We start from the raw sequence: 17,857 nt of genomic DNA, 5'->3' as shown, positions 1-17,857 counted from the left end.
CTTTGGAGAATTATATACTTCTCCATTCAACAATTCCTAAAGAAACGTTTCTGTTAATTCCAGACACACGAGCAACAAAAGCCGCAACATAGATTTTGAAGGGAATCAAAGAAGCGGCGGTACCTGAAACCCTACAATGGACACCACCGAATCACCGAACCCAAACAGAGCATTAACGAACACCCGCTTCTCCGATTTAAAGCCTTCAATATCCGAGCCCGTTCTCGAAGCCTTAACCAATTCCGGGTTCGACTACTGCACACCGGTTCAAGCCGCTACTATCCCTTTACTATGCAGCTACAAAGACGTAGCAGTCGACGCCGCCACTGGATCCGGAAAAACTCTAGCTTTTGTTGTACCTCTCGTCGAAATTCTTCGCCGATCCTCTTCTCCCAAACCTCACCAGGTGATTGCTTTCTTCTCTATTTTTTATGCGTTCTGTTCGACTGCTGAAAACTGGGAGCGAGCGAAGGAAAGTTAGTGTCTTTTGTTGTTTGAATTGAAAATTGGCGGGTCCAGTTTAGGTTCAGTGTTCAAGTTGCTTAATTTAATAGACTGGTTTAGTTTTGGTCTGTTTTAGTTGTGTGACTATTTGTAATTTGGTTGAATCAGCATTTGAATTGTTGAAAAATAAGCTGTTCACCTTTTCTTTGATTTTCTCAGCCTGCTTAGTTGCTGAGATAATTTGAAAAATGAGAAGAGAATTTTAATGCTTTTAGCTGTTTTGATATTGAAGGTGGAAAATTTTAACTACAGTGACTTTTGGGAGTTTGTATCATAGTTGCTTCCTTGCATTTGTTTTTAATTTTGGTTCTGTAGCTTAATAATTAAGCTGATAATCTCAGTGCTTTACGTGGTTAACAGGTGATGGGAATAATTATTTCTCCTACAAGGGAGTTATCGTCGCAAATATATAATGTTGCACAACCTTTTATTGCAACCTTATCAAATTTTAAGTCCATGCTACTTGTTGGAGGCATGGATGTAAAAGCTGATGTGAAGATGATAGAGGAGGAAGGGGCTAATTTGTTGATAGGAACACCTGGGAGGCTGTTTGATATAATGGATCGTGTGGATGTCTTGGACTTTAGAAACCTCGAGGTAGTGATTTTTAACCACTTGATGAGGTTGAGGCTTCTTATACCCTCGTGCTTGTTATGTTTCATATGTTATCATTCTCTAGGAATGCAAAGCATTTACCTTGATTATTTCTTTATAAAGAAAACATGACCACTGAATTAGGGACATCTGATAAAATGTTGCATGCCTTTTTAAGAAGTTTATTGAGATAACCATGTTCTGAATTACTAATTATGGAGATTGTGAACAAGGATGATTTGTGGTGCACAATAAAAGCAATCATGAAGATTACTGGTAAATTTGTCCATTGGTTGAACAGGTTTTGATTTTAGATGAGGCTGATAGGCTATTGGATATGGGATTCCAGAAGCAGCTAAACTCCATTATATCTCGCTTACCCAAGCTTCGTAGAACTGGCCTTTTCTCAGCTACTCAAACCGAGGCTGTTGAAGAGCTATCCAAAGCTGGACTGAGGAATCCTGTGAAAGTTGAAGTTCGAGCTGAAACAAAATCATTAAATAACTCAGTGTCTGGTCAACAATTAGCACCTTCCAAAACACCATCAGGCCTTCTACTTGAGGTATATTGTATGTTGCGTTATGCTAATTCTACATGGCATTAATTTGTCATTCAACCTGGGTTATCCCTTACATGTTAATGGAGAATAGTTCTTGGTCAATATTTGTCTTTCGTGCAGTCAATATGTCAACTTATCTTTTCTTTCTGCAGTATCTGGAATGTGAAGCAGATAAGAAACCGTCTCAGCTTGTTGATCTCCTTGTTAAGAACAAATCTAAAAAAATTATCATGTAAGTTGTGTTCTATATTGTAAAAGGATGGCAAAGCAATCTACATTATTAAGGTCTGATGAGATATCATTCGTTACGAAAAATGATTTCCATAATCTGCAGATACTTCATGACATGTGCTTGTGTCGATTACTGGGGGGTTGTTCTTCCACGTCTCACTGTATTGAATGGCTTCTCTCTGATATCTCTTCATGGGAAGATGAAGCAGGTAAAAATTCAAAGATGAGCAGAGGTTGTTGGTGAAGAGATCTCCAGCAGGCCGCCGTGTGTTCCGACATTTTCATATTTTTTTCTTTTTCTTTTTTTTATGCCTGACAGACAGCAAGAGAGAAAGCATTGACTTCATTTACATCTCTCACAAGTGGCATTCTTCTGTGCACTGATGTTGCTGCACGTGGACTTGACATTCCCGGTGTGGACTGTATAGTGCAGGTAGTGCAGTAACTATCCACACTCTGCAGCGTTGTAACTTTATGAAGAGAATGCTACTTTTAATTTTTGAATTTCTAATGTTAATTGATAGGTGAAATATTTTTTTCATTTAATCTTGCAGTACGATCCCCCTCAAGACCCAAATGTCTTTGTTCATAGAGTTGGTCGAACTGCTCGGTTGGGTAGGCAAGGAAGTTCCATTGTTTTTCTGTTGCCAAAGGTGTAGCTTATCACTTCTGCATTGAAGCAATTATTATTAGCTCTTAAATATGTTATTCTGAATTCTTTTTGTTCATGTTATTTTCTATCTATTGCATCCACTTACAACAAAAGTGATCAATGTAGTCACTTCTTGCAGGAGGAAGCTTATGTGGAATTCCTGCGCATAAGAAGGGTTCCTCTTCTGGAAAGGAAATGTGCAGATGATGCACCAGATGTTGTTCCGCAGGTGACCTCAATTGCTTCCATGCAGTAACTTAGAAGATGATGATAGAGCAAAAAATCCTGATTAGGTTGACAATGCTATTAGCATAACTAACCTTGATGCCATGAAGCACTATGGTCAATCCTGAATGACCATTTTCTCTTATGGTGCATGTATCATTGTCAAGCTTATTTGGATTTGATTGCCAGCACTACACACTGAAATAATTTGTGATTAATTATGGTACTCAATTCTGCTAGTTGTGTCACATGTTGAGATATGATTTTTTGCCCACATGTTTCAAAAGTTAATATCTTCACTGCTATTATTGTTATATTCTAACCACTGGCTTGCTTTCTAGATACTGTATAGCATCATATTTCATAATTTTCTTTTCTGCTATGCCCTTCTATTTTTGGTCACTGATCCAATATTTCTGGTCGTTACCTGTTTCAGATACGATCTGCTGCTAAAAAGGACCGTGATGTCATGGAGAAAGGACTGAGAGCATTTGTTTCGTACATTCGTGCATATAAAGAACACCACTGCTCTTACATTTTCAGGTTAATAATCATGCTTCATCCTGTTCCTAACCTACTGCCCCCCAACCCACAAAAAAACATAACCCCTAACTGGATAAGACCATCTTTAGGTTTCCCATCCTAGAACCTTTACTTCTGTTGGACTGTAACTGGGTTTGCCTCATATTGTATTTTACAGGTGGAAAGAACTTGAAGTTGGGAAGTTGGGCATGGGATATGGCTTATTACAGCTCCCATCAATGCCAGAGGTAAAGCACCACTCACTTTCAACCAAGGATTTCACTCCAGTTGACGACCTCAATTTAGAGGAGATCAAGTACAAGTAAGAGTTCTTCACTATGCCTTGCTTACCACGTTAATTGTGAAGAAGGGACTGTTTGTTATGTAGCAGCAATTACAATACCAGTGTATGAGTACTCATGACTAGACATATTAGGCCTGAAATTGTTGAATGTTCTCGTCCTTAGTCTGATTTATTATTTGATTCATATTATTCTGTCATAGTTATGCAGCTTCAAAAATTGGTTTGTCCCCTCACTTGAGCTTTACCTGTATTTACACGAATCTTTAAGGCTCGAACTCCTTATCCCATGCATATCTCGTCCAGTGTCCACATGGACATGGTGTCATAAAACTTCATCTTCTTGTTTTCTTATAGCGACTGAGTGCTAATAGCCAGTAATTGTGATTAGGGATAAATCTCGTCAGAAACAAAGACGGAAAAATTTGCAAGCCAAGAAAGAAGCACGGCAGCAAGAATCAAAACCCCAAAAGGTAAGCAAGACCCCCAGTGCTGCAGCTACTGCCATGAGAAAGAAAACTGCTAAACAGAGACGAGCTGCCCAGACAGTTGAGGATGAAGAAGAGTTGGCTCGGGAATATCGTTTATTGAAAAAACTGAAGAAGGGGACAATTGATGAAAGCGAATTTGAAAAGTTGACAGGAACCGATGAACTACTTTGAAGTGCATGATTTGCAGATAGCTATCCTGTGAATTTACATGAATGGATTATCACCTGCGACCTGAATATGGGCTTTAAAGTTGAGGAACCAACTTAAAACTCTTCTTACCCACTGGCAAAGACATCTGAAGCTTGCCCCGAAGACTAAAATTCAGCAAATGTTGCAAAGTTTTGATGCAGAGAAACTTCACATCCGATAGAGAGACCTCCGATTCCCTCCTAGTTTTTGGGTTTGCATGAGTGATTCAAGTGGTTGCTTCTGTTGCCATTTTTTTTGTTCTCTCCTTACCTGTATGTTGGTGTTAGTGGTTGTCAGTGTACGCTTTTGATGTTGATATTAGTACGAATTCAAATTGGAAATACATCAGTGGTAAAAGGCTTTGATACGAGAGATGCACTTGCTTGAACCGTATGCAACCGAAAATATTATTAAAAACATCTGAGCAGATCCCAACTCGTGGTTCCTAACCATGTGATGACATAAACTTTCAGGTCACAAGAGCAGGCGTGCATAAAAAAGAAGCATGGTAGACTTAATTTGGAGCAATCTCCTTTAATTGTATGCTAGTCTTTGTACTATCTGAAGCCGAAGTCTTCAACCCTTCCCGCGGAAAAACCCAGAAGCCACAGATATTGACTACTAACGATAAAACACAAGGACTAGCGACACTGAAAACACCAATCAAGAACTTGAATACAAGCATGCATTCAATGATAATCCAATCGAATACAACCCATCAATTTCTTGTACAGCGTTATTATATTGCATATCCTTTCTCCATCACCATCTCTGATAGTTCTATGATACAATCCAATGGAACATGTTAATTCACCTATTACGAGAGAGAAATGCGAATACATGCTAAGACCTGGAGAAAATCACCAAATCTTTATTTTCTGCAAGGACCCCTGTAAAATAATAATAATAATAAAATGCATCATTTCTTCCGCAGGATCCTTGCCTCTGATGCATACAGTATCAGCATTGATTATATCAAATATTTTTAGCAGTAACCATTTACCTATAAACTATCCTTTAAAGAAGTATGGAGCATGGACATCCTCAAGTCTGTTTCCTTATTTTGCCGTATTTGTTGTGTAACAATGAACGTGAAGCACATGTCCACACGTGCTTTCAAGTCTTTCAAAATAGTCCCCACCAAACATCCGCACCAATGGCAAAAAACGGCAAAACAAAGTAATACTACACAAGACTTTCTATCAGAGAATCAAGTTAGTCTGATTACACTTGATTCTCTGATCAAGTTAATGGAAGAACTTCCTGCCAAAATCTTATATTACAATCACCATTGTCAATCCTTGGATTCAATACATGTAAAAACTGCCAAATCCCGAATCTCTTCTTGCAATCTCCTCCTCCTAAGTCCTAACCATGTCTGGATCAAATGAACACCAATCCTCTACCGTGGACCCTCCTCCTCCCAAGTAAATAACTTCAAGTGCTTTCACTACCCTTTTAACGGATGTTACGTTCCTGTTGAGATTTCTGTTGAGTTTGGAGACAATAAAGACACATCAAGTTGGAAAGGAAGGGAAGAATTCAGTGCTACTAATTAGGCTGGGGGATTTCATGACTGAAAATTAGGGGAAGATTTTCTGATAGTTTGTTGGGAGAAATCATGGTTGAAAATGAAATGTGTGCTCCCCCATTTTCAGCTACAGATACTGGCCATCAGTAAGAGCAAGATAGAGCCGGCAGAAGTAGCTTGAAGCAGCAAGCAAGGCAGAGAGATAGAAAGAAATGTGAGGCAACTATATAAAATGAGAGTTGAGTTGATGTGTTCCTCCTCCTCATTTCTGCCCTCGTTTACTGTAGATTGTAGTTTTCTCTCTATTTAATGAAATTGGCTGCTCTGTGAACATAGATAGTTGCCAAACATTGTGTTCTGACATCAATCTTAGTCCTAACAATAGCTTCTACTTTTTTTTCTTCTTCAGAGTAAGTCAAAATTTCTCTCCTTTTCCAAGTAACAACTTGGAAAACGAAATATTGCTCGACCAGAAAAGGGTACTCGTAAAAGAACATGCCTATGCGTTCCCAGAGCATAACCTCTCTCATAATTCTTTTTTTTTTTTTTTAAACACCCTGCAAACCCAGTGGGCATGTAAAGCACCGCGGGGATAACAGACGTGCACATGAAGACTCGAACCCAGGAGCAGCAGGAGAAGACAAACCCCTCCTACCACCAGGCCAAGACCCTCAGTGCAACCTCTCTCATAATTCTTTATTTTATTTGTGCTAACATCTCAAACCGCAATCCAGAATCTTAAAAGCCCATCACTACTTGCGATACATGAAGTTTCCTGGTAGTAACAATAAACAAAGCACTTGCTTGTAAGTAGAAATAGATTTTCACTCCTTTTAGATTCCCTCCGAAACCATACCAATGACCATAACACACCATAATGATGATGAAAAAAATACTCCAAAACATAAACTAAAACTATGTAAAGAGATTACTTCCTACTGTCTTGTCTCTCAAAACAAACAGGCAGATGAGTAAGTGCTTATATCTCTCCTTCCGTCCTTCGTGCCTACATCAACCGCCAAACCCTAGTCACTCTGCAATTTCCTTTCTCTAATACTAAAAAATATGAAATCCAACGACCCCCCCGCAAGATCAAGAATCCTCCACCATTGATCACACTCCTCCATTCCAATCTCATACCCAATCAAAACCTTTGAAGAGCTTGAAACTCGTTCTTAGTTTGAATCTTTTCACTGCCCATTTAACAAATCTTATGTTCCTTTAAAACCCAAGTCTTAGCCAAATAGGCCTAGGCTTCTTGTTCGCCATGATATGCAAGGAGGTTATGTGAATGACAAGTGGGTTCAAGGAGGGACTAATCCTGATGCTTATGCTACTTGGCATTGGTATTTGATTGATGTTTTCGTCTACTTCTCTCATAGTTTGGTTACCTTGCCTCCTCCTTGCTGGACTAATACTGCTCACAGACGTGGTGTCAAGGTACTTTAAATTTCTTATTTATGTCTTTGCAGTTCTTGAGCTGGAATGTTTATATATATATATATAAGTTAATTTAGTATTAGAACTAGTTTAGTTGTTGAATTTAGCGAATTGTTATTGATTTTTGGATAATTATACGTCAGGAGATTCTTTTTAATTTTTTTTGGAATTGCCCTGGAGGCTGGTTTGCGTTGGCGGGGCAGGCGACAGAGCTAGCTAGTTGCAGAGGTGAAGGCCTCCGAGTATAAATTATGGCCATTTTGGAGTTTACGAGTGAAAAGATTTTTTCTTTTTGGATTATTTTGAATGGGCAGGAAGCTGATTTGGTAGTGAAGTTGTGAGTTCTGGTTCTTTTGTAGTTTACCAAAGTCTTTTCCTTTTCAGTTTGTATTGATGTTTGAAAATGAAGAAAGATTTGGTGCAATAATGTCACATATGGTAGGCTTTTGCATTGGTTATCAATAGTTCAAATCTTCTAAATAACATATTTAGTTGATTTTAAAAAATGGCTGGTTCAATGGTAGTGTACGTTATTGGTATAACCTTTGCCGGGAAAATTTAGACTTTTTTGCTTTGAGTGCCAAGTTCAGAGCTTGTTCGTAGAAGATTTTTGCATTTAACTCACAGAGATCAGAATTTGGTGTATCCGAGATTCAATTTTTACTTTCATGGAAAAAGAATTCGGTTGAAATTGAAAAAGAAACCACTTGTTTTCTGTGGCAGTCCAGGCATTATGGTAGTGGTTTCCTTGGGTGTATTTTTTTTTTTGTAACCTATATTATTCCCACTTGATGCATTGTTACAAGTGACTGGCTGGAGATATTGATGCATTCGATGTTATTCCCTGTGCCTGTTGATGGAAGGTGTTTGGGACTTTCATAACAGAATGGGATGAAGGAAAACTTGTCCGCAATAAATTGCTTGCAACAATGAAGTCTGCTCGGATGAATGCTGAGCGATTGGCAGAGCTTGCTGTTGATTTGGGCTTTGATGGATGGCTGGTATGTAGTTTGTTAAATTTTCCTATGTTAAAGAATTTGCAACATGTCATTTCAATCACTTTCTGGATGTGCGTGAAAATACTACTTAATTAGTGCAGTCCTCAATATAAAGCCTCTTTCTTTGACAATTACTGCCAGAGAAATTTGCAATTTTCTTTCAATCTTTGATACTGTCGTGTATGATACAAAGAAATATGTTAAATATTTGAAGCGACAAAGAATGCTTTTCCGGAGGAAGAGCGGAAAGGAGTTTGGATGTGTTTTTCTTTCTATTTTGTTTGCTGTGGGTATTCAGTTGCGGTGGCAATTGCTCATTGCAGATTAATATGGAGGTTAATTTGCACAAGCAACAAATTCTTAATCTTGAAGAATTCGTGAGCCATCTAACCCATACAATGCATTCCTTGATGCCTGAATCTTTTGTCTATCCTGAATTTTCTTTTGTATTGCTTGTTACAAATTATGCAGCTATGACAGTGTCATAACCACTGAATATATTTGGTGGTAAGATCAACTGACTGAAAATAATAAACGTTTCTTTGACATATGTGATGGCATATTTGTAAACTACACATGGAAGGTACCAGATTATCTTGTTCTCTTCCATATAGAGTTAATTTTGTTGATCCATTTCTTCATGTGTGCAAATTTAATCATTTTCTGAGCAGAGTAACTATCCAGATCTTTCAGCTGCTGTGGCTGGAAATAGAAAGTTTGATGTCTACATGGGAATGGATGTATTTGGAAGGAAAACTTTTGGTGGTGGACAATGGAACGTTGGTATCATTCCAATCATTTAGACATGTTAATCTTAATTACAAGCTCTATTGTATGATGTGGTTTCGGTTTCATCATTTTGATGAGATTAAGTCCGTGTCGAAGATATTCCACAAAGTTATTATGTTCATTGCACATGCATTTTCTTTTTCTTTTTCTTTTTTGTCCAAATGCAATGAATATGCCATTAGTTAACAAGCATGGTATCCACCCATATATTTTGCTTGTGAATATTCTGGTTCAGTTTCTGGAACTAACATCTAGTTTAAAAGGTGAAAGTCAGTGATGATCTCACTATTTTTTTAAAGCAAAGAAAAATGTTAAAATCTGATTTACTTCATTTAAAGGATCATGACTATCTTCTATTCTTTTAGTGGGGTGGAAGCTCTGTTATTGATTCATTTAGTGGGTTTGTTTGTCTGGGGTTATAGGGAGTGGAACTCTAGAATCTTTTAGAACTTTTTTTTTAACCAACTGTTGTAGGGAGAACATTTTTCTTGACCACTTTATTATGTTCTATTTCTGGGACTTTTAGAGGATTTCCTTACTTAAAACTTAACAGGGCCAGAATGCTCTTTATTTTGATCTTTTAGTTCGCTTTCTTTGTTTATTTTTTTGGGTGTTCGAGGGGGGTGTCTTCCTCTCTAGCAGCTCTTCATTTTTTTTAAATGCTCTTTGGTGTTGATTTTACAATTTTCTATCTCAAATCTTGTCAGCTTTATTGCTGCATTGTTGTGGTAAATCGTAATGTCTCAAGTATCCACTTAAAGAAAAAGAAAGGGCATTATGCATTGTACATGCACTTGTTAATGTGCAGAACTTAGGGAATTTATTTTGCTTAAAAACAAGACTTTTGGGGCAAATACTGGAGATTCAGCCTTTAAGACATGGACAGTTTTTTGTACATACAAAAACTAATTAGACAAGTTCAGTTCTCAAGGAGTTTGTTCTTCTTGTTGCACATGATGTCCTGGTCCTAATTCTGGCTAGTAGGCAAATAGTCGGTTCTTGATAGTGTAGCTACTAGCAGGTGAAAATGGTGAAAACTCGAAACTAAGCTTGCATGAGACCTTGAACAAAGTTTTCCAGCAGAACCTGGTTCCTTAAAAGTGCCAGGAGTTTGTTAAGCATCCAAATGATCCCTCTTTGCACAGGCTCTCCTCATCATGCACCAGGAAATTACCTGGATAAATCCTTAAAGGTGGCCTCGTGAGGATGGAATGATTCTGGGCCTGTAGGGAGGATCAATGTCATAACACAATTGTAGATCGTATTCACCTAGGTCGGGGGAACTACAAGATCAATCAGTTAGGTCACACCTCCTTCCAATTGAAACAATTGGATATCTGTCCTTGTATCAAAAATGATATTGTGGACTTGTAGCTTTCTTGATGCTTCCTGCTAGGAATGGTACCAGTTCTGGTCACATATGACTCTTATATTTAGGCTGAGTTGAGCCATATATGCTGTACATTTGATAGGAGTTGGCTCTCGTTTCTTTCAGGAAATCATATCATAGCTCTCATGGGTGAATTAATATGATCTATGGCAATACATATAGTGGATGGTGATTTGGAGGAGTTTTCCTTGTTGAATCTTCCTTTCTTTTCATCCATAATGGTCATATCCTTTTGTGCCAAAAACAAAGGAGTGGTGAAGGAATGTTCAAATCATAAAATATAAACTCCCTTTTCTTACTAGGCATGTTGTGAGATCATTTGTACATAAAGGATGGCATTTAGTTGTTAACTTTGTCATTTCTGTACTCTTAAGTTGTGGATATAGTTTATTAATATTTGTTAAATTTACATGTTTAAACTTACATGGGGTACTATGGCTACTTCTTAATGAAGTATGGTAACTGTGATATCAGACAAATGTCGCAGTTGACGTACTAAAGAAGGCTAATGTGTCAGCTGCCATATTTGCTTCTGGATGTTTATATGAGACAAAGCAACCGCCTGATTTTCAGACTGCTCGAAATTGATAATCCTGTTGTCTCTTTTTGCAAAATTTCATGAATTAACAATGTTTTGTCTCTGATATGGCTGTATGCTATACTGCTTCAACTTCTGGTGCTTCCTTAGCCTTCTAGGTCTCCTGCAAAACTTGTCTAGATTATGAGCAGTGTTTCCTAATACCTGACACAAATCAGCATCAATTTTTCATTAGAGAAGTTTAGATGCTCTGTAATTTTTATATTGTTTTCTGGATAACGAAAGAATATGATGCACTTTGTGCAATGCTTTCTGATGCTGGCTGTTTTGAATATTGCAACTTAAGATTCTCTTATTGCCTTTCTCCTCTCTAGTTGCATGAATGAACTCAATAAGGTCAAAAAATATCATTTTGTATCCCTACCTTTTGATATGGTTACTCTTTTCAGAGAAATTTTATATTAATTTATATGTGCAGGCAGCTTAAATAACGCTTTTTTCTTAGAATTCATGATCTTGTTCCCCTGATTTGTGTAAATTTGTTCTTTTCCATTGAAACTGATATCATCTGTTGTTTGCTATGAACTAAAAGTTTTTCCAGATTGCTTAGATTCATTAAATGGCACTCTTTATTCCTTGTTACTTTTCTTCTTGAAAGTCAATTTTTATGTGGGCGTCAATTTTGCATATTCAAGGTTAAACGTGGTCTACTCTTTAAATCTGAACACAATTTTCTTTTTCATGAGTTCGATTGTGATGTAATTTGGTGTTTGGAGTCGGTGGGAACTTGTTGCTGAATCACGGGGAAGAGTGAACAATTATCCTAAGTTACTACCATTTCACATAAATTTTGATCAGGATGCAACTGCATCCTACTCTTTACACTGATTTTCCTGAAAGCTGGAATGGATAATTCTTGAAATGATTTAGTTGCATTTCTATAGATCATTGGTGATACATAGCCTTGTTGCATTCAGCTTTCAGACTGCAGCAGAAACCATTCAATAAAATAGCTTAAGTCCAGATAAGAATTGTATGTTGTGTTTCATCTCTGCAAGTGAGAGCTAGTGATAGGATTCCTTCTCTCTTGATGCAGTTTCTACGTTGTCCTTGAGTAACCATGTGATTCCGCTACTTGTTGGGACTGATCATTGTCTGAATGTCGTTCATGATCTTCACAAGTGTAAACATCAAGCATGCTTCCAAGCACTGACAAACTTGATATTGTTCAGGGTCAAGGCTATCGTGTTTCTGTCAAGGGCAACCAACTAACAGATGCTCCTTGGAACAACATGTCTTGCCAAGGCTTTCAGGTGTGCACCAAAAGAGCTGCTATTAATTTCTTTTAGTATGGGTTGATGGTTTGACATGTTTTGTTTTTCAATATATTTCTTGGAACTGCCAGTTTTTCCCCCCTTTCACCATTTGATTTAATTTTTTATGAAATGGATGGTGTTTTGGAGACACTTCCAACTGTCTCCAAAGTGCATTATGGGGAAACTTTGGATATTCCATGACAGATGTGGTCACACTTGTTCTCTGCTCTCATGTATTTTACTAACAATATCAAATGCTCAACATTCAATGAAGATTGTTTATTCTCACAAAACATTTTGACCCTGACGTTATTATTAAGACTAAATTATCTGAAATTACACTGAACTTTGATCAAACTAAACTTAGCCGCTGAGCTTTATTTATTTTTATTTTTTTATTCGAGTAAAATGAACTATTTTTTTTGTTAAAAACAGGCCTTTTCATCCAGGTTTTCATCCCTACGTTAATTTTTTGTTTTCAAATCACATGTTTTCATGAACCATGTTATGTTTCAAAACCATGATCTGCAATCAAAATTAACAGAAAGACCTAGTTTTTATCAAAAAAATAGTTTGAGGTACTCAAATAAACAAAACTTAAAAGTAGAAGAGTTAAGTTCAGTTTGACCCGAAGTTCAAGCTAATTTTAGCCTATTATTAACTCACAATTTATTATCCTTTCTGAGTTCAACCTGCATGGAAGGGAATTTAGTGCAGTTTCAGTGAATTCACATGAGTAGTATTTTTATCATATTCTCTTTTAACACAAGAAATAACCTACGATGCTAATCAGGGGGTATGAAATATTTGCACTCTCTTTCTCTCTCGTTGATAGAATAGAGAAATTTATGTAGAGGCAGAAGAATGCAGGTAGATAGGACAAGAATCCTCCTAGAGGAGGAAAACGAAGCAATTAGAAACTAGACAAGAGGGCTTTTCATCTCTCTCCATGTCCGCTAAGGAAACTCACATGAAAAGCCTTTAGTAAAGAACCAAAGGAAGCTAAAAGCACTACTGTATCCCAAAGCAATAAGAAGGGTAATTTTTGTTCTGGAATTGCGTTCCCGAAAAATACACTATACCATAGCAAACAAAGCAGTCCGCAACGCTTGCCCCCCTTTTGAACTACCAAAGCCTGCTAACCCAGTGAAAAACATCCCCCCCATGGCACAAGTGCACATTTTCCAAACAAATACTAGATTCTAGCTTTTATTTGGGAACAGTGAGTTCAATCTTGTCACTCATATAGCTTCCCCTTGAAGCTAATTATCAAAGATATGTCCTGTTTATCTTCATAAGGTTTTGCTCTTGCCCTATCCCCGTTTGGCCTTGCTGTCCTTATAAGCTAAGCAGTTTTTCATGCAACTTTTAAGAGTAGAAGTGTTTGGTAAAGAAGCTTAAATTGATTATAAGAGAAGCTGGTCTTCCCCCTACTTTTTTCTTACAACCAGCTAATAGGGGTGCTTTACTCATAAGCACAACAGGGCCAACCAGACCCTATGAGTGTGATGGAGGTGGAGAGGTATAATTGGTCAATACATTTGGCAAAATTTAGTTTTCTGTGTTCCATCTGAAATATTCCAGTACCTGCAATTAACTGAGCAGCCATCACTGGCATCGTTGTATGATGTCTTGTTTTCTTATCTATCATAATTGGCAGACTTGTCTTGAGTTTATTGACGAGGCGATTCCAGATGCTATTCAATTCATTATTGAGTAAGCTTTCGTGCTTTTGATATCTTTTATTTACTCGACATTAATAGTGTAGATTTAGCATATATACTTACCTTCATGGACACTAGTCAAATACCACCCCCCCGCTCACCAAAAAAACAATAATCATGAACTGCTTTATAAACATCTCATTTTGCAATTTCCTTCCTGATCTTGTTATTCAAAGATAACCAATCTGCGGCGTGCCTTAATATTGAAGAAAAAATGGTTCTTCTTTTATTGCTCTGTGGGCCTAGCATCAATAAACCATATCTGTGGATGGTAGAATCCCGAGCCTTGACAAATGGATGCTTCTAGTTTATGCTAGCTCTTTCAGTCTTCCACAGACTTAATCATGATAACGACATCAGAGCATGCTTGTATCTTTCCTCGTTTCGAGATTGGTGGCTTTTTGCTAGCTTACGTAGCCCCACAACATGACATTGGTACTGCATTCCTTAATTGCACTCATTTTGATTTCGGCTTGTTGATTGTCACTTTTCTTACCTGATATTTGCAGATGATAGCAACGCTCCTTTCTCAGTAAGGCTCTCTTTCAAGGGGAGCTTCTTTTGGACAACCTACCTCTCCACCTTGCATACTCTGTAAGCTTTCTTATTTGGTTCAAGTTTGATGACACAGAAAGTATTCCATACAATGCTTACTTATTCCGTAACAAAATGGCAAGCCCCTGTTTCATGTCCATCCTGTAAATGAACTCAACTGCCTTCAATTTGAAATGATAATTGATGCGAACCTTGTGATTGTGATTATTTGATCACACAACTCACAATTAAGAATGTGATCTGATCCCAGAAAACCAAAATAGGTTTGATAGGAATGTGATACAATGAAAACTTGTTTCAAGACACTAGCACTATTGTAATGAAGTCGAATGACACCACTAAGTCAGTTAATCTTCGATAAGTTAGATTCAATTCGTTCAAGAACAAAAAAAATACAAAAATCTCTCTTACACGTTAAAACTGAAAAGTTCAGAAGTGTTATTCATCAAACATCCGAAATTTAGGCTTACATGTGTTTAAATAGTTCTAAGAAATTAACCCTAATGGATTTACTATTGTGAGCTGAATTGGTCCACTTACAAAAACTAACCCAAAATCTTTACTAACAAGCTTAAACCTTGATCCAAATAAGCCTTTGGATCCTAACTGAAAACAAAGTATTAATTAAGCCCAAACAAGCCTTGGACAGTAGCTAAAAAAATAAAAATAAAGTTCTTAAGTCCTAAATCTTTATCTCCCGTGAGAAGAGAAGAAGAAAAAAAACATTGTAAGTCTGATACAAGACTTATTTATAGTTTATAATGCTGCCAAATAATCCTAGGAACTAAAGGAGAAGTTACCGTATCTTTGGTTTTCAAGTTATAATAGAATTTTGATTTCAGCCTCGTACATATCCTTTTGGAAGAAAAAGGATGCTCTCTTTAATGCTCATCTTTGTCACTTCTTGGTATCCTTCCAATACTAGAAAATACAATTAAGTTGCTGAATTATTCTTTTTGCACAACAAGGAAACTTTGTTGCCACGTGTGTTTTCTAAATCAGCTTGGATTCATTTGTTTTTTTTGTTGTGTTTTCTCCTCATATGACAAGGAAATAAAATAAAAATAATAAATTCTAATATTTAAAGAAAATAATTAATGTTCTCATATATAAGGAAATCCAAAACTAGTTAGGAATCCACAAAACACATAAAAACATTACATAACAAGGCTGATCGAAACTGATACAAAATTGACAACCTTGTTGTCGAAACTTAATGGCCCAAATAAAGATGGATTGGGTCTTTCTTGCATATGGATTAAATGTACTAAGGTCTCTTCTTGATGCTCTAAAGGATTTCTAAGTTTAACCTTGACCGAAACTTACACAACCAGTCCATTCAATACCTTCGCTTTGGACCTTGTGATGGGTCGGTTTGGAACGTGTAATAAGTTTTTGGTATTCGTGGGTTGATCTAGATCAATCATGCTAGATGTAAAATAATAATTTGAAATAAAAATACTGTGAATGTACAGTTATTAAGAATAATATAAGCATAGATTAGAAATATATTGAACAAGGTGGTGTGTATATGTTCCCGTTTCTCTAGATAAACAGAGTTCCCTGTTGTTTGAAGACTGAAATTTGGGACACATTATGCAAACAGAAATTAAAACTGATAAAATAATTACATGTTTTTCATCCACTTCCATCTGGTTCAGCTGTGGCCACCTCAAGTAATGCACATGAAATCAAAGGGGGGACTCGCAGCTGTAATGAATGAGAGAATAAGAGCACTTGTTGCACCATCAGAAATGCACGGATTGTTTCACAAATTCAGTGGAGTGATTATGCCACATCAAGCTAGCAAAATGGCTTCAGAATGGATCATACATGGGGTACTGTCGCCATGGATGGGCACGTATTAACAGAAATCCATTCTGCGTGCTACTGGACAAAGTCTACACATACTGAATTGCAATCAGAATTCGGCTTAGATAACCAAGATACAGCTCTAGATCCCAGTCCTGCAGAGTACTTTGCAGTGCTTGGTAACTTCACATTTAAAAAACTTTCAGAGAACTTATTTTTTCCTCCATCAACTGCATCGCTAACCGAGAGTCAATATGTTAAGTATAACTCGATTTCTCAGGGATTTAAAGCTGCCAGTTTGAAAACCACTTGGAAACTGAAAGATGGAAATGATTTTGTGTTCCCAAAGTACAATATCTATGTAGAGAAACTAGCAAAACAAGTTGATGAAAATGCAACTGGAAAACTAGATAGTATCTTGGGACGGCACGTGTTCAAGGGTTTTATATGTCTGGCCTTTCCATTCCCTGTCATGTCGGCAGTCTCAAATTCATTATCAAAGTCTGTGCTGCTGATGGAACCTGCCAGGAGCTGGAGGATTCTCCATATATGCTACTAGATGTTGGAGGTCAGTAAATTTTGTTGCCTCGATTTGCTTTTCCATTTGTATCAGTAATTCGGTATTATTCCTCGAGGAATCGCAAATAGCACTGCTTATGTCTGGCTGGTGTTGTATAGTGTCAATAAACATGATTAAAATGATTTACGATAAACTTTTTCCTTGCAACACTATGTGCTTTGAAAGATGTAGTGATCGTAAATTGTTTTTAAATTTCTAAACTGGTCTGATGTGCCTTTCCTTTTTCTTGTGCTCTGTAGTAGATCAAGTAGATCAAGTAGATCAAAATAAATAAATAAATAAAAGGACTACCACATAAAATTACATGAATATGAAAATCCCTATTTCACCCACTGACATGCAACTACTAATTAATAAAGCCCAATTTTCCCTAACTGAATAACCGACTTTCTCTTTCTGGGAGTTAAAGATGGAGGTCTAGCTAGGGATAGGAAGATTATTTGATGTCTTAGGTGACAGCCCATTAATTTCACTAGCTGGCATGCTAGCCAGCTTCCTTCCTATATTGTGTAGAACAGATAAACAAGCAGCCAAATAATGCACTGTAGAGAACAGAAAATGAAGAGGTATGCCATGTCAAACTTTCGAGCAGCATCTTTGATAACGAAAGAAATAGCCTACATTACTCCCGAAAAAAAATAGTGGAACTAGTTGAGTGACCCAGATTACAATTAAATGGTAGGAGAGTGCAAGTTGGCATGTGAAGGAATACACATGCTTGAGTAAAAACTGGACGGCTCTTGTTGTTCGGTCATGAAGGCATTCTTGAAAGTCCAGTGACTGAAAATGACTGCTCGCACTCGAATTACAGCTAGAAACTTTGACACGATGAGGTTTAGTACATGTAACTTCCATGGTGGAGACTAGAAGGAGTCGAGTTGATGTTGAAAATAAGCAATGAGAGAGAAAATTGATC

At 37.2% G+C, this 17,857-nt stretch overlaps 2 protein-coding genes, 1 long non-coding RNA gene and 1 pseudogene across 19 annotated transcripts; 3 read left to right on the top strand and 1 right to left on the bottom strand.

The window, feature by feature from the left end:
* On the top strand, positions 1–4,640 carry LOC7462096 (DEAD-box ATP-dependent RNA helicase 18). The gene is made up of 11 exons (XM_002312146.4): positions 1–406; positions 865–1,101; positions 1,400–1,660; positions 1,810–1,889; positions 1,992–2,097; positions 2,208–2,321; positions 2,443–2,541; positions 2,680–2,769; positions 3,202–3,308; positions 3,466–3,609; positions 3,980–4,640. Exons 1-11 carry the CDS (start codon positions 137–139, stop codon positions 4,248–4,250), a joined length of 1,779 nt encoding a protein of 592 aa, XP_002312182.1. The 5' UTR covers positions 1–136; the 3' UTR covers positions 4,251–4,640.
* Positions 4,462–6,599, bottom strand: LOC127905645 (uncharacterized). Its single transcript, XR_008059875.1, has 2 exons — positions 6,481–6,599; positions 4,462–6,320 (listed from the first exon to the last, which is right to left on the bottom strand). It is a non-coding gene; the product is annotated as an uncharacterized LOC127905645 (long non-coding RNA).
* Positions 6,463–17,165, top strand: LOC18101421 (cytosolic endo-beta-N-acetylglucosaminidase 2). 17 transcript variants are annotated; one of them, XM_052455155.1, is made up of 7 exons: positions 6,463–7,239; positions 7,383–7,481; positions 8,103–8,240; positions 8,909–9,016; positions 12,187–12,267; positions 13,931–13,986; positions 14,504–17,165. In XM_052455155.1, the coding sequence occupies exons 1-7, from the start codon at positions 7,072–7,074 to the stop codon at positions 14,505–14,507; spliced, it is 654 nt and encodes a 217-aa protein (XP_052311115.1). In that variant the 5' UTR covers positions 6,463–7,071; the 3' UTR covers positions 14,508–17,165. The 17 variants fall into 17 exon arrangements, 7 of the variants coding, with proteins under 7 accessions (XP_052311115.1, XP_052311116.1, XP_052311118.1 ...); XM_052455156.1 differs by having other exon boundaries at positions 14,171–17,165; XM_052455158.1 differs by having other exon boundaries at positions 8,909–9,020; positions 14,171–17,165.
* LOC18101420 (cytosolic endo-beta-N-acetylglucosaminidase 1-like) lies at positions 16,229–17,165 on the top strand (annotated as a pseudogene).
* Positions 17,166–17,857: the final 692 nt, after the last annotated feature.

This window comes from Populus trichocarpa, chromosome 8 (genome assembly GCF_000002775.5).
Source record: "Populus trichocarpa isolate Nisqually-1 chromosome 8, P.trichocarpa_v4.1, whole genome shotgun sequence".
Classification (NCBI taxonomy): domain Eukaryota; kingdom Viridiplantae; phylum Streptophyta; class Magnoliopsida; order Malpighiales; family Salicaceae; genus Populus; species Populus trichocarpa.
Note: the sequence above shows the minus strand (reverse complement) of the source record. Positions and strands in the feature narration are given on the sequence as shown.

Bases quoted from the DNA above. Each gene is read 5' to 3' on its own strand.
- LOC7462096 (XM_002312146.4), top strand. From the start codon at position 137: ATGGACACCACCGAATCACCGAACCCAAACAGAGCATTAACGAACACC. The intron at 2,098-2,207 runs GTAAAAATTCAA...TATGCCTGACAG, and splicing joins TTCATGGGAAGATGAAGCAG to ACAGCAAGAGAGAAAGCATT. The intron at 3,309-3,465 runs GTTAATAATCAT...TGTATTTTACAG, and splicing joins CACTGCTCTTACATTTTCAG to GTGGAAAGAACTTGAAGTTG.
- LOC18101421 (XM_052455153.1), top strand. From the start codon at position 7,072: ATGCAAGGAGGTTATGTGAATGACAAGTGGGTTCAAGGAGGGACTAAT. The intron at 7,240-7,382 runs GTACTTTAAATT...ATTATACGTCAG, and splicing joins CTCACAGACGTGGTGTCAAG to GAGATTCTTTTTAATTTTTT. The intron at 8,241-8,908 runs GTATGTAGTTTG...TTTTCTGAGCAG, and splicing joins TGGGCTTTGATGGATGGCTG to AGTAACTATCCAGATCTTTC.